The following is a 12,544-nucleotide window of genomic DNA, read 5'->3' as shown; positions in this document are numbered from 1 at the left end:
TTCAACATACCTCTGTTAATTCATGTTTATTTTATGCTGTATCTCGTGGTAAAGAGGAAGTGATGACCGTTCACGTGACGCTTAAACTGAGGCGCTACAGCGATCTGTCACCACATCAAAGAGCGGAGGGTCAAAATGACATTTATTGCTTGAATTTCATTATAAATTTGAAAGAATTTGAAAGTTGAAACTTTCTAAGTAAGTAGGGGTGCGAAAACGGTTTTGGCAGAAACTGAAAATTAATTTTAGACCGAATATTTTCAGTTGCCGAAATTTCCGTGCATCAGTTGATTATTCATAGACAGCTGACAGAAAGCAAGCCTCATGATCACATTTCAAAGACTACAATCTAAACTTACTTGACTGCCATTAACCTCACGTGTGTGTCCGTGTTGTAAACGTCTCACCTGAAGCACCTGGCAGGCGAGTAGGAAGCGATGAACCACCTGGGCCTTCAGAAGCTGCCGAATGTTGAACATCTGCTGAGGATGACGCACTCGGATGAGGATCTCTAAAGCGGCCAACAGTGTCTCCCACACGCCACACTATTAGACACACACACACACACACACACACACACACATTATAATTAGCTCTATATAAAAACAGCCAAACTCTATGGTATGCTCTCATTTAGATGTAAGTGTGAACCTGAGCTTTGGCCCATATCTTCCAGTCCAGCAGTATTTCAGAAAGCAGTCTGAGATCTTGCACCACCACAGTGGATTCAGCATCCAGATGAAACTGGCCGTCTTCTCCAATCGTCAGGATCGACCCGCTACAGCAGCCGTCCAACAATGTCTATCACACCACATGCACACAGACATTTGCAAAATCAAAATCCAGTGATACTCTGAGCATATACTGAGAGAGGGACAAAACTCTGTCTCACAGTCAGTCTGCATTAACGGTGTAGACCAGCAGGGTGCGCTGTTCAGAGCGACAGTGATCTGGCACTTCATTTAGATTTTTTACAGCTTTAACTTGTCTTGAAAAAGGCAAACAAGTGACTAAATGGGACTACAGAGGCTTTCTGGGACATTAAACGTCATTCCGAATACATAAACTCACTTGTCGCTTTCACAGCCTCATCGTGTTTATAATCACTACACAACTATTCTAATTCAAATCAGTGCAAAATTATTCTAATTTAAACATTCAGGAAAATTGTTCTTTAAATAAAGACCAAAAGAGTTCACAAAGCTTAATGCTTGTGACGCTGAAGTTATCCAAACGTATTTAGAGGTTATAATTCAATAAAAGTTCAAGATTATGAAAAAAATGTGTAAGATTCATAAACTTTTGTTGGCCACAGATTATTTTCTGCAATAATCCAAAAGCCAATAGAAAATACTTTTGTGTTTTTGTCGAGGGAATCAAGGTGAACTTAACGGCCTTAAAAAATGTCATCACCAAAGATCTCTATAGTTAAACTATACCTTGATATTTTTCAGGCTTTTTATTATATTTAATATGCATCTTGATATTTATGCATTTGATGACTTTTTTAATTAGAGGAATCTTTTTTTTTTTTAACTAACAGCCATCTTTAGGATACTTGATGACCAAATAAGAATTAAATTTTTTTGGTTTTCACAAGTCTGTTTACATGACCACCAATTTAATTAATTATGAAAATACTTCTTATCTACATGTGATGTGCTAAAACTCACCTTCAGAATGTGGTATCCCACAATACACTTGGGCTTGATGAGAACCTGGTGAATCATGGAATAACCGTGGTCACACTCCATCTCATGGGTGCGATGCTGATGGTTTTTAACTAGAGACAGAAGAAGCTGCAGCGCCAGAGCTTGAGTTTTCTCACAGTCGCTCAACTCCACCACCTACAATACAACAACCAATGAAAGAAGACAGAGAAAGAGAGGCAACATAAATGAAATGTGATTCAGACGTTCCTGGTGCTAAAATCACTGTATGCATGAAACACGTTATATAATAAAAGTGAAGCGAGTTGTGAATGTGTTCTCATGTTGATATTCTGGGTCAGGGTGTTAAAACAGCCTGAGAAATCAACGCTTTCAGTGAGATGATTATTAGCAATTGGGAGGTGTTGATCAACATTTATGATTTAAATAATGTCAAAAATGTTCTTACAATTAGGGAATAAACAATATATCTGCAGAGATTTTGCAAATATACAGTGTATAATTTCAAAGCAAAATGAAGCAGCATTGTAAATATACCAGTGGTTTTAATGTGATCATATGAGTATTAAGTTAATATATAATAACATTGTACATTATTATTGGAATTTCAAATAGCTGATTTTTCTATGCGATTATATTGCGAAATGTAATTTGTTCTGTGATCAAAGCTACATTTTTAGCATCATTACTCCAGTCTTCAGTGTCACATGATCCTCCAGAAATCATGCTGTGTAGAAAACGTGATACATTTTATTTTTCAGGATTCCTTGATGAATAGAAAGTTTAAAAAAATTATAATGCATTTATTTGAAATATAATCTTTTGTAACATTATAAAAGTTTCTTAACTGACACCTTTCACCATCTAATGCATCCTTGCAGAGTAAAAGTATTAATGTCTTTAACATGCAATACTGTTCGAAAGTTTGGGGTAAGTACGATTTAGTTTAAAAACAGTAATAATCGCCTCTGTGTTAGTATTTTAGTTCTCATGACAGACTGATAGGAAATGAGAGACATAAAAAATGAGAATGAGAGAAACACAAAGCAAGGCTTTGAGGTGACATTCGAGAGACGTCTGAAGGATAATAAAGGAACACAGTGTACAATTGAACGTCCTGGGCCAGAACATGCTGACCAAAAATCAAATTTTGCCCTCTGAGTGAAAAATACAGCATATTATCAGATTACCAGCAAAAAAATGTGCATTGGAATATAAAGGAAATACTGCAGATCCCTTCGCTATAAACTTTGAAGCTTAATATTCAGATGTACCTCGGCCTCTCGAACTGATTGCTTCAATTAAAAAGCACAGCAAACAGTTTGTGAATCAGCACAGAACATCTGGTCAAAATACCTAATCAGTTTGTGTGCAGTAAACAGAAGTGCAGTGACATAAGACATCATTCCATTCATTCCTGGTCTCTACTAGTGACATACGCAAACAAACACATACCCGTGCAAACAAGAAGACAAAAGAGCCGGTGCCACCGATCTTGTGCAGGGCGCTGTGTAGGCCGAGAGCCCTGCAGGGCATCATGGTCTTGAGGAAAGGAGGCTCCAGGATGGGGCTCTGGACCTCTTTGGCACTGAAGGGCCGCTGGGAAACCACCGCTGACTTGGCCTGGCCCTTCAGACGGATCACTGGCTCATATATGGTGTATATAGACGGTGTGCTGGAGGCATAAACTACAGCTAAACTCTCCTGTAAAAACACAAATGCACATATGTTGAGATAAAAGCAGATCCACAGGTAAACATTTCAAGTTCCTCAAGACAGTAATTTTTGTGCACTTATTAAAAAACAGAGTTTAATGCTGCATGTTGTTGTGAGCATGAGCAGGCAGTGAGATTAATTTTTGCCTATATATTCAAGAAACTGTTCAGAGCTTTAAAGGGTTAATGTTTTTCTTTTGATTTTGAGGTGATATATCACTTGGGACATGTTTTTGAAAGGTTTCATTAGACAAATTTGTACAATATTTTATATTAGCAATATAGATTTTTAGAGAAGATCTGAAAAAAGAAGTCAATTCATCCATGAGAAATGAAGGTTTGTGTTTAAGTGACTCTGATAGCCGTAGGGTTGTGTCGGTAAACTTGACAACCGCATCACAGCACCGGCGGTGGTCCGCTAAACACATTTTATTGTACCTGAATGCTGCATTATGTGAATATTATGACACGAGTGAAGCACAAAGCTTTGTTTACAAAATAAATAATAGGGTTTAAAAAAGAAATAATAGGCTATAGCAATTAAATGTTACATTGCAGCCATGGACACATTTGGATTCATGCCAAATGAGAGAGGTACGTCACATGAACCCATACTGTAAATTTAAGCTTTGTCGGCTTTGTATTATGTTTTGCGATCTGGTCATCCGATTATCAGAAAATTTACATTGGACATGGAATATCTTGTTTCTTTTCCCAAATCTTCACTCACATCTCTCCCATTTTCACAGGGGATTATAAACGTTTCTCTCTTTGGTTCGCTTTAAATTTGTCCTACAGCGTTTTTTCTACTTTAACACAGCAAAAAATTTGAATATAATAGGCCTTATACCTTTTTGATTGCACATCAAATTCTATTTAACACAGTTTGTGCTTGTTATTATGGTAAGGCACGTCAAGTTTATTTGTATAGCGCTTTTCCCTCACACTTGGGATTTTAGTTTAGCTTTCTCTGGCAGCACAAAATCAAACATAGCCTAAATGTCTTGCTAAATGACACTGCGAAGGATAAAATTCACTCTTCAGACCTTTTACAACAAGTGTCAGCTGCTTGGAACATCAGGAGAAAACATGAAGATATTAGAAAAGAGAATGACTGTGGGAAGAGAGGGTAGGCTATATGACGCATCTTTGTAGGTTTTTTTTTAATAACATAACTTTCTTATAATGTAGCGTCTGGATGAAATCACGATGACTTATTCATTTTAAGCTTCAGAAAGCTTTTAACCTATTGGACTCATTCATGTAAATCACAGGCCTAGCGACAATGAGTCTGCATCAAATTGCCCCATTGTCACTTTAGTGGCATGGCAAAGGTTAAATAGAAACACCTCCAAACTCCATCATGAGCTTCAAAAAGATCTTTATCAACTCAACTACCCTCCAACGGCCGGCACTGAGGCCAGGTGGCATAGATAGACCACCAATATACATACACAATTGTTTTTTCCATTTAACTCAATATAGGTCATTCCAAAATGTATATGATATATTTCTCTGTGTACAGTATGTATGTTTCCCACCTCATATTAGCCAAGTTATGACTTTCTAGTAGTGTTAGTTGATCTCTAAACGCTTATATTCAAGTGTAAGAATGTATCTCTACTTTTGTATCTTCCAGACATATCTTTCTTGGTACCGAATTAAACCACTCGGTTTGCCTTAGCTATATATATATATATATATATATATATATATATATATATATATATATATATATATATATATATATAGTAGGTTACCATAAAATGTATTATACTAGGTTACTCTCTCCCGCTAAAAGTTTCTGAGTGTTATTGGTCAGTTCCCCCAAAATAGGTGTGGAATATTCATTTCTATCTCCGGTTGAAATGGATTTAGCCTGAATTTACGGCAACTTTGCTTTCAAGTAAACTTTTTAAACTTCCCGCGAACAAAACGCCCTCCGGAAGAACTGAAAGAACACTTCAAACTCTCGGACCCAGCAAGGATCATAATAGGGCTGAAACGATTCCTCGAGTTACTCGAAAAACTCTGCCTCGAAGCCTCGTTAAATTCCTATGACGCGCACTATACGCGCGGCGCAGGGATTTGATTGTTTCACACGGACCGTTTATTCACACGTACCTGTTCAGGAAGCACATATTTTGAATTTAGTTGGCGCGATGGCAGAGAATAAATATGTGAATAAACGTCAGAAATTGTATAAAGTGTGGGATCATTACACACTTAATTCACTTAATACACTTAACTCGCTGAAACAAGGTAACGTAGTCTAAGCCTATTGATGTTCGCTGATTTTAATCCCGTACTGTATTTGTAGCGATGTCGTCGTGATGCGGTTTGACTGGATATGATTTTTAGCTTTGATGACATTTTTAAGTAGTAAACGTAACTATCACGTTCAATTGCAAGAGAGTATAGCCTAAAAAAGGAACCCCTTCACACACACACACACACACACACACACACACACACACACACACACACACACACACACACACACACACACACACACACACACACACACACACACACACACACACACACACACACACACACACGCCAGTCAGACCGATTGCAGCAATGCATCACATATGCTTAAACTTTTATGTAGCCACGCAACAATAATTTCAGCATGCATTCACTGTACACACCGGGACGTGATGGAGGAACAAATATTGTATTGCAGTCTTTGCGAGACCTTGTTTGTATTTCACGTCTGCCAAATACAGACAACAACAAAAAAATTAAAGTCCCCAGCCTGTTGGTTTTTAATAAAGATTCGGAGTACTCATTTTTCAGTTAAAACGCACGGAACAAAAAGTGCGTCAGCTTTTACTGCGTGTTCAACAACAAGTCACGTTACAGCTCTTCTTCAGTGTTAAACTACCAGAATACACAAATATGCTTAGAGTGGTTATATTATAACATCTTAAAGGAAAATTCACATATGAGATAGCTTTATAACTTGCATACTATATAACTTATATTATATAACTTAACAGCTTTAACTGAAATAGACACAAGTTTAATATAACTATTCTGTTAATAAAACACACACACACAAAAAATCCGATTACTCGATTAATCGATCGATTAAGTGCTAGATTAATCGATTACAAAAAGAATTGATAGCTGCAGCCCTAGATCATAACTAACACACGCACAAACGCACACGCATGCACAAATACATGGGCTATGCATCCTTTTTGGGTGATTTAAAATATGTAGGTAATAATTGGTCATAAGTATGATTAATTATTAATTATATAATCCCTTTTTTTTTTAGCTAATTCACTACATATATTATTTAGGTTACAAATATTTATTTACTGAAATTTATTTCAATGTTTTACAGGCTGTAGTGTGGTGTTTCACTGACGGAAGTGCTAAAATAAAAAACTGCCACCGTCACAGCCCTAGATAGCAGTAATTGCCGTGCATGTAAAGCATTAGCATATGAGCACCTGGAACAGCATGTAAAATCACTGCAAATTAAGATGTCAGTGGGTAAAACTGCACAGAGAAAGCATTTAAGCAAGCAGGAAATTAGTATGTACAAATAGACAAATAATGCTGTCAGACAACAAGCCGATGTCAGAGGCATTTGCATAAAAGCCTTCTGGTGAAGACATTCGAAAAAACATGTATTCATAATTATAGGCTTACAATAAGAGGTGTGATGTCAACGTCTGTATTCCTCATGAGGAGTTCTCGTATCTGCTCGCACTGAAGACCCTCCTGGGTCACGTACTTGGACAGTGTCTCCTGGGGCTTGCCGTACTTGCAGGGCATGATGGAGGTGAGGTCAGGACCGCTGGCGTACAGGTAAAACGCCTCCGCAGTGTCAATTCTGGAGCCTAAAACAAGCAATAACAAGTTCATAACTCCCAGCATGCATTTTTAATGTAGGTAGAAAGATATAGGTAGGCAAATATCACAGCATATTTGTGCATATACATTAAATTATTAAATATTCTTTTGTGTTATTTCAAGAAAACATGCCTGGATTCATTTAATTGTCCAAGTCATTTTAGATCAAGTTGCTAACACTTTACATTAAGGTTTAAATTGTTAACTGATGTTAACTACATTAGTTAACATGAACTAACAATGAACAACAATAGTTTTTATAAGACTTAAAGTTAATTTCAACATTTACTAATACATTTTTAAGCTTAAAAGTTGTATCTGTTAACATAAGTTAATGCAATGTGAACTAAAGTGAACAAACGACGAACAATTTTATTTCTGTTATCGGTAACACTTTACAATAAGGTCTATTAGTTAACGTTAATTATTGCATTAACTAGCATTAACAAATAACGAGCAATACATTTTTGACAGTATTTATCCATCTTTGTTCAAATAAAAATACAGCTGTTCATTGTTAGTTCATGTTAGCTCAGGTCTTTTAAATAATACGAGCAGATGCAACTTTAGATTTTAGATAATGAATCAGTAAATGTTGAGATTTACTAAGATAAATAAATGCGTTAGAAGTATTCTTCTATTGTTAACCTATGCTTTAGGAGTATTTTTCTTATGTTAACCTATGGAGCAAAGTAATGCTAACTAATGAAACCTTATTGTAAAGTGTTACCTAATTACCTAACAAAATGTACAGCATAAACAAATAAAAAATATTGCTCACTGTTACTTATGTTAGTTAATATATTATCTAATGTTAACAAATGTGACATTATTGTAAACTGTTCCCCCCCAAACAAATATGAATGTCAAAAAATAAAAATAATCTAAGTCATATGGGACTGTTCGTTTTTTATTTAAGGGGCCACCGGAGGAGTTTTGAGATCTGTAGTCAAAAAAGACTTGACCCTCCCTTCGCCAGTAAGACATTTTTCTATGACCCTCCAAAATGTGAAAAAAGGCATGACCCTCCCCTGGAAAAAGGCATGACATCTTGGCGCTTGGCAAAGATGTTCAGATGTTCATTGTTTTTTTACAACCATGACAAACGACTAAACTCCTGCTTTCTCATCTTACTAAGGCTGTAACGATAGACCAAACCTACAATTCGGTTCGTATCATGATTTTTTATTTTAGATTTAAAAATAAATAAACCATGTTTTCGGTGCTGATGCAGTGGTGACGCGTTCATGTAACAAGGGTGGCGCTCCCAATAAAGTATCCTTAAGCTGCCAAAAAGAACCGGCAAAAGTAATGATTATGAATATGTCAAATATAGCAAGGAGAGATTTTAATTGTTTATTAATAAACAAGGTTTTTCTGTGTCAGTGTGTCGGCTTCAAGATGAAGTTAACGATGCTGACTCACGATCTTCACAGTAACGCGCCAGAGAGAAATGCAGATTTCATACGGATTACATAAGCAGAGAGCAGTCTGTTTTTCGTTTTTAAATGTTCTGTTTAAAAGTAGACATCAAGCTTTCGATATATTTCTCAAGTCTGTGAGGCATGTACATTATACACTGAGTTTCGGTTCATTTATAAGACGAGAGTCCAGTTCATGCGCCGGCGACTCATGATGATCTATGTTCTACTATATTTACTTCTTATTTATTAAATCCAGGCAATTGGTTGATGAAACATTAATTAAAAGTAAGATACAATTAATAAAAAACGAAATTTACTTTAAATAAAGGCTTTGTGCCTTCTGAAGTCGCTTTCAGAGCGGTCATGTCCGTAACGGAGAACTGTCACGTCCGTAACATTGTTTTTTCCCTCATAAATGCGAACATGAAAAATAAAATAAAAAATCATATTTTATGTTCTGTGGAGGCCGACCCTTCTTCATCCGGTTATTAGCCTACTTTTGTTTTGCGCAGTGTAGCCTAATTCGTAGAATTATCAAAAAATATTTTGCCATCTAAAAGTTAAAGATTTGGTGTGTCACGTCACATGTGTATTTCGCTCATATTAAATATAAAACGCATGTGTAGACTGATATTTTTCTAATGTCTTGACTCCTTTATTAAGGGGGTATGGATATATAAACAGATTCAGTATTAAATGCATTTTCTGATAATATATTTCATGTTTTGACTGCAAATGTCAAGTCCATAACGCTGGAATTGCCCAATTTTAAAGAATTTATTTATTTTTTTGGTGTAGGTCTGCGTATTTTATAATGTTAACTTAAAATAATTCTAATAGTAATTTAAAAATGTGGTAGCCCTACGTCTAACACATCACACTCCACTGTTATGGTAGCAATTTCAGTAGATTTACTCACTAACATTGTTGTGGAAACACAATAAGAATGGAAACTAAAATATGGTAGTATCGTATAGCGCACATTCTATCAGCTGCAGTTCTGGCGACTCAGTCCCAATACACTCAACGTACATTCATATCACATGTTAATGCCGCGGTAGAGTTACACTCACAGGACACTGCACTTATTCGCAATCACAAAAGTTCATTATTTGCTCGTGCTTTAAAACTATGCCGGGTAAACATTTCATTGGCATTCTGTACATGATGCACTTTTTCTGAGCGCGTACTGAAGTGCACGCCCACTGTCAGACAGCGCCAAACTGGATTTTTGTTGGGTCAGACCCATCTGATAGGGGGACCGACACCGAGAGAGCTACATAAAGCTACATAGAAAAAATATTCACCAAACAAGCCACTTTGAAATTTTGCTGTTTTCATGAATACAAAAGTTGGGTGACCCTCCCCTCAACAAAGAATAAAAAGACATGACCCTCCACTATTTTCCTCCGGTGGCCCTTTCCATAAATACCGAACGGTCCCTATGGAGCCTAGACTGTAAGATACAAGAAAGAAAAATAAGAGTAAGTGTGGTAGATGTGTTTGAAACAGGCGGTGACCTACAGTCAAATAAACACAGTAAAAACATTAGAGCTTTTTAAAGGTTGGGAACGGCAGGACTTGAGCCATTCATGACCTATTAGTAGCAACAGAATTGCTATTCTGTTAAAAAAGGCTTGTTGTGTAGAGAGAATGTGGAGAATTTGTGGCTCACGCATGGAAACTACCAGCAGCAGGAAGATCCCGCGTCACCAACAACATCGCAGACTTTCAAAGTGCAAACAAATAATCTTTCCAACAGCACACAGTTTTTTATTATAAATCCTTTTTATAAGGAAGAAAATTCAGCAAAGAGCTCAGTGTTAATATATTTATATATACATATGTGTATAAAAGTATAAATTTATAACATATATATATATATATATTTTTTTTTTTACATTTTACTACATTTTAAATTTTGATATTTACTAACACATTAAAATCAAAGGTTGAATTTGTTAACATTAGTTAATGCACTGTGAACAAACAACGAACAGCTTTATTTTTATTAACTAAAATTACCAAAGATTAAAAAATACTGTAACAAATGTATTGCTCATTGTTAGTTTATGTTAGTTAATACATGTTAACGAATGAGACATTATTGTAAAGTGTTACCATTTATATTTTATCTCAGCTTTATTTCAGTTAACAAAAATTATTTTAACAGTTTTATTTAATCATTTAGTTAATATTCCAAACACTCCACAACAATCTCAAAAAATTCCAAATAGAATCACTTTTTAAAGAAGGAGGTCTTTTTAGGCACTGGTTTCATACCATTAAAGAGCATCAGCGTGCCCATATCCCAGCGTGCACTTGGGCTGGACTGCTCCTCTGAGGGTTGCTGACAGTGTCCAAGCATACAGTAGGTCTTATTACTGTCCGATGACAAACTGGACTTCCTAGGCAGAGTGAAATCTAGCGAGACGTCACATTTCCTGAATGTGGCACAAGAAGGGTTGATTAAAACAGTGTAGCTTTTCACAATCAATGGCCATGTTTACATGCACAACTTTTGTTTCAATTAAACTGAATTACTTCCGATTGATGAATCCGAACGTAGTGTTTACATGAACGCTAAACATGTGATCGGGTTAATGTGCGCATTTATATAATCACAAGTTTCAAATCTAAATAGATTTTTGACACGCGCTCACTGCACAAATATACAGTTTTCCGCTGTTAGTGCATAACTATTCTCCTACATTGGTTCTTTATTTGTTTTAAACAGCAGACTTAATATTTATACATTTATGGTCATAATTTGAAGACAATGAGCATATGAACTGTTGTGCCGTGCTGCTCATATCTATAACGCCGTAAAAATGTCCAAAACCAGTCGTCCGAAACTAGGACTGGTGAGCCGTTTTCCTGCTCCACTTCACAGACACAGTGAAAGGAGGATTACAGAATGACGGGACACTCATTTATAAGACACTTTATTCCACAGGAATAACAGCTCGTTCGGCGCGTCATGCGTCATTACACTGTTTCAACGTCATTGCACATGCGCAGTCCTTTCAGTTTGGGTTTTCAATCCAATCAAGTGTTTACATGTTCTCTCGATCGGATTAGAAAAGGAATAAAGCACCCCTTCAATCCGATCAAAATTTCGTTTGGATCGAGCTCAATCCGATCGATTAAGGTGTTTACATTAAGGCTTTTCAGTCCAATTGAGCCGTCAATCCGATACTAGATACTAATGGATTATTTGGTTGCTTGTAAACGTAGCCATTGAGAACTGAAGTCTGCATCCCTAAATTACAATTGCAGGGTATATACAGGAATCATGGAGTTAAATTTAATTCCTTTTAAGACATTTTTAAGACCTCATCGCTACTTCAAGTTTAATCAGTGCAACAATTCAGAAGCGTGGGAAACGAAGCACAAGATAATTAATTGAAAAATTAAAACAATTCTTGGGACAAATATAGATAATGAAAAATGATACAAAATTGAATTGGAAAATGGCGTTTAAGATTTTTCAATACTTTTTAAGGGCCTTAATTTTCTCTAAATTGATTAATACACTTTTAATACTTTTTAAGACCCCGCGGACACCCTGAATTATCATATTTGGCTGAACTGTCCCTTTAAATCATCAACAAACCAATTGCAATCAAGGACTCACCTAATCCCGCACACCCAGAGTGTCAGCTGACCGTGAGCGCTCTTCCTGCCCTCGGGCTGCTGTGTGTATGTGAGAGCCAAGTGCTGCCACCTGCCAGCGGTCAGCAAACCGTCTCCAGACTCCGCCTGGGCGAGAAGACCCGCCTTCATCTCATCGTTGGGATCAATGCAGGTCCTGAATTCACAAATGAACAGTCACTTTTGAAATTTAGCATTGATGACCTGT

The 12,544-nt window shown here is 36.5% G+C and overlaps 1 protein-coding gene across 4 annotated transcripts in view; it reads right to left on the bottom strand.

Moving 5' to 3' along the window:
* The window catches only part of lyst (lysosomal trafficking regulator), a 130,720-nt gene that overhangs the window by 53,859 nt on the left and 64,317 nt on the right, over positions 1-12,544 (bottom strand). For all 4 annotated transcript variants that reach the window (XM_077217350.1, XM_077217351.1, XM_077217353.1 and 1 more), the window contains 7 exons: positions 12,320-12,493; positions 10,966-11,126; positions 7,055-7,245; positions 3,126-3,374; positions 1,674-1,847; positions 652-801; positions 408-545 (listed from right to left, as the gene is read on the bottom strand). In XM_077217350.1, coding sequence (XP_077073465.1) covers positions 408-545; positions 652-801; positions 1,674-1,847; positions 3,126-3,374; positions 7,055-7,245; positions 10,966-11,126; positions 12,320-12,493 — 1,237 coding nt within the window. The remainder of the gene's footprint in view (positions 1-407; positions 546-651; positions 802-1,673; positions 1,848-3,125; positions 3,375-7,054; positions 7,246-10,965; positions 11,127-12,319; positions 12,494-12,544) is intronic.

Source organism: Siphateles boraxobius, unplaced genomic scaffold, assembly GCF_051911475.1.
Source record: "Siphateles boraxobius isolate OS27281-9 unplaced genomic scaffold, OSU_SipBor_1 73, whole genome shotgun sequence".
Taxonomy (NCBI): domain Eukaryota; kingdom Metazoa; phylum Chordata; class Actinopteri; order Cypriniformes; family Leuciscidae; genus Siphateles; species Siphateles boraxobius.
This window is presented reverse-complemented; position numbering and strand designations above follow the sequence as displayed.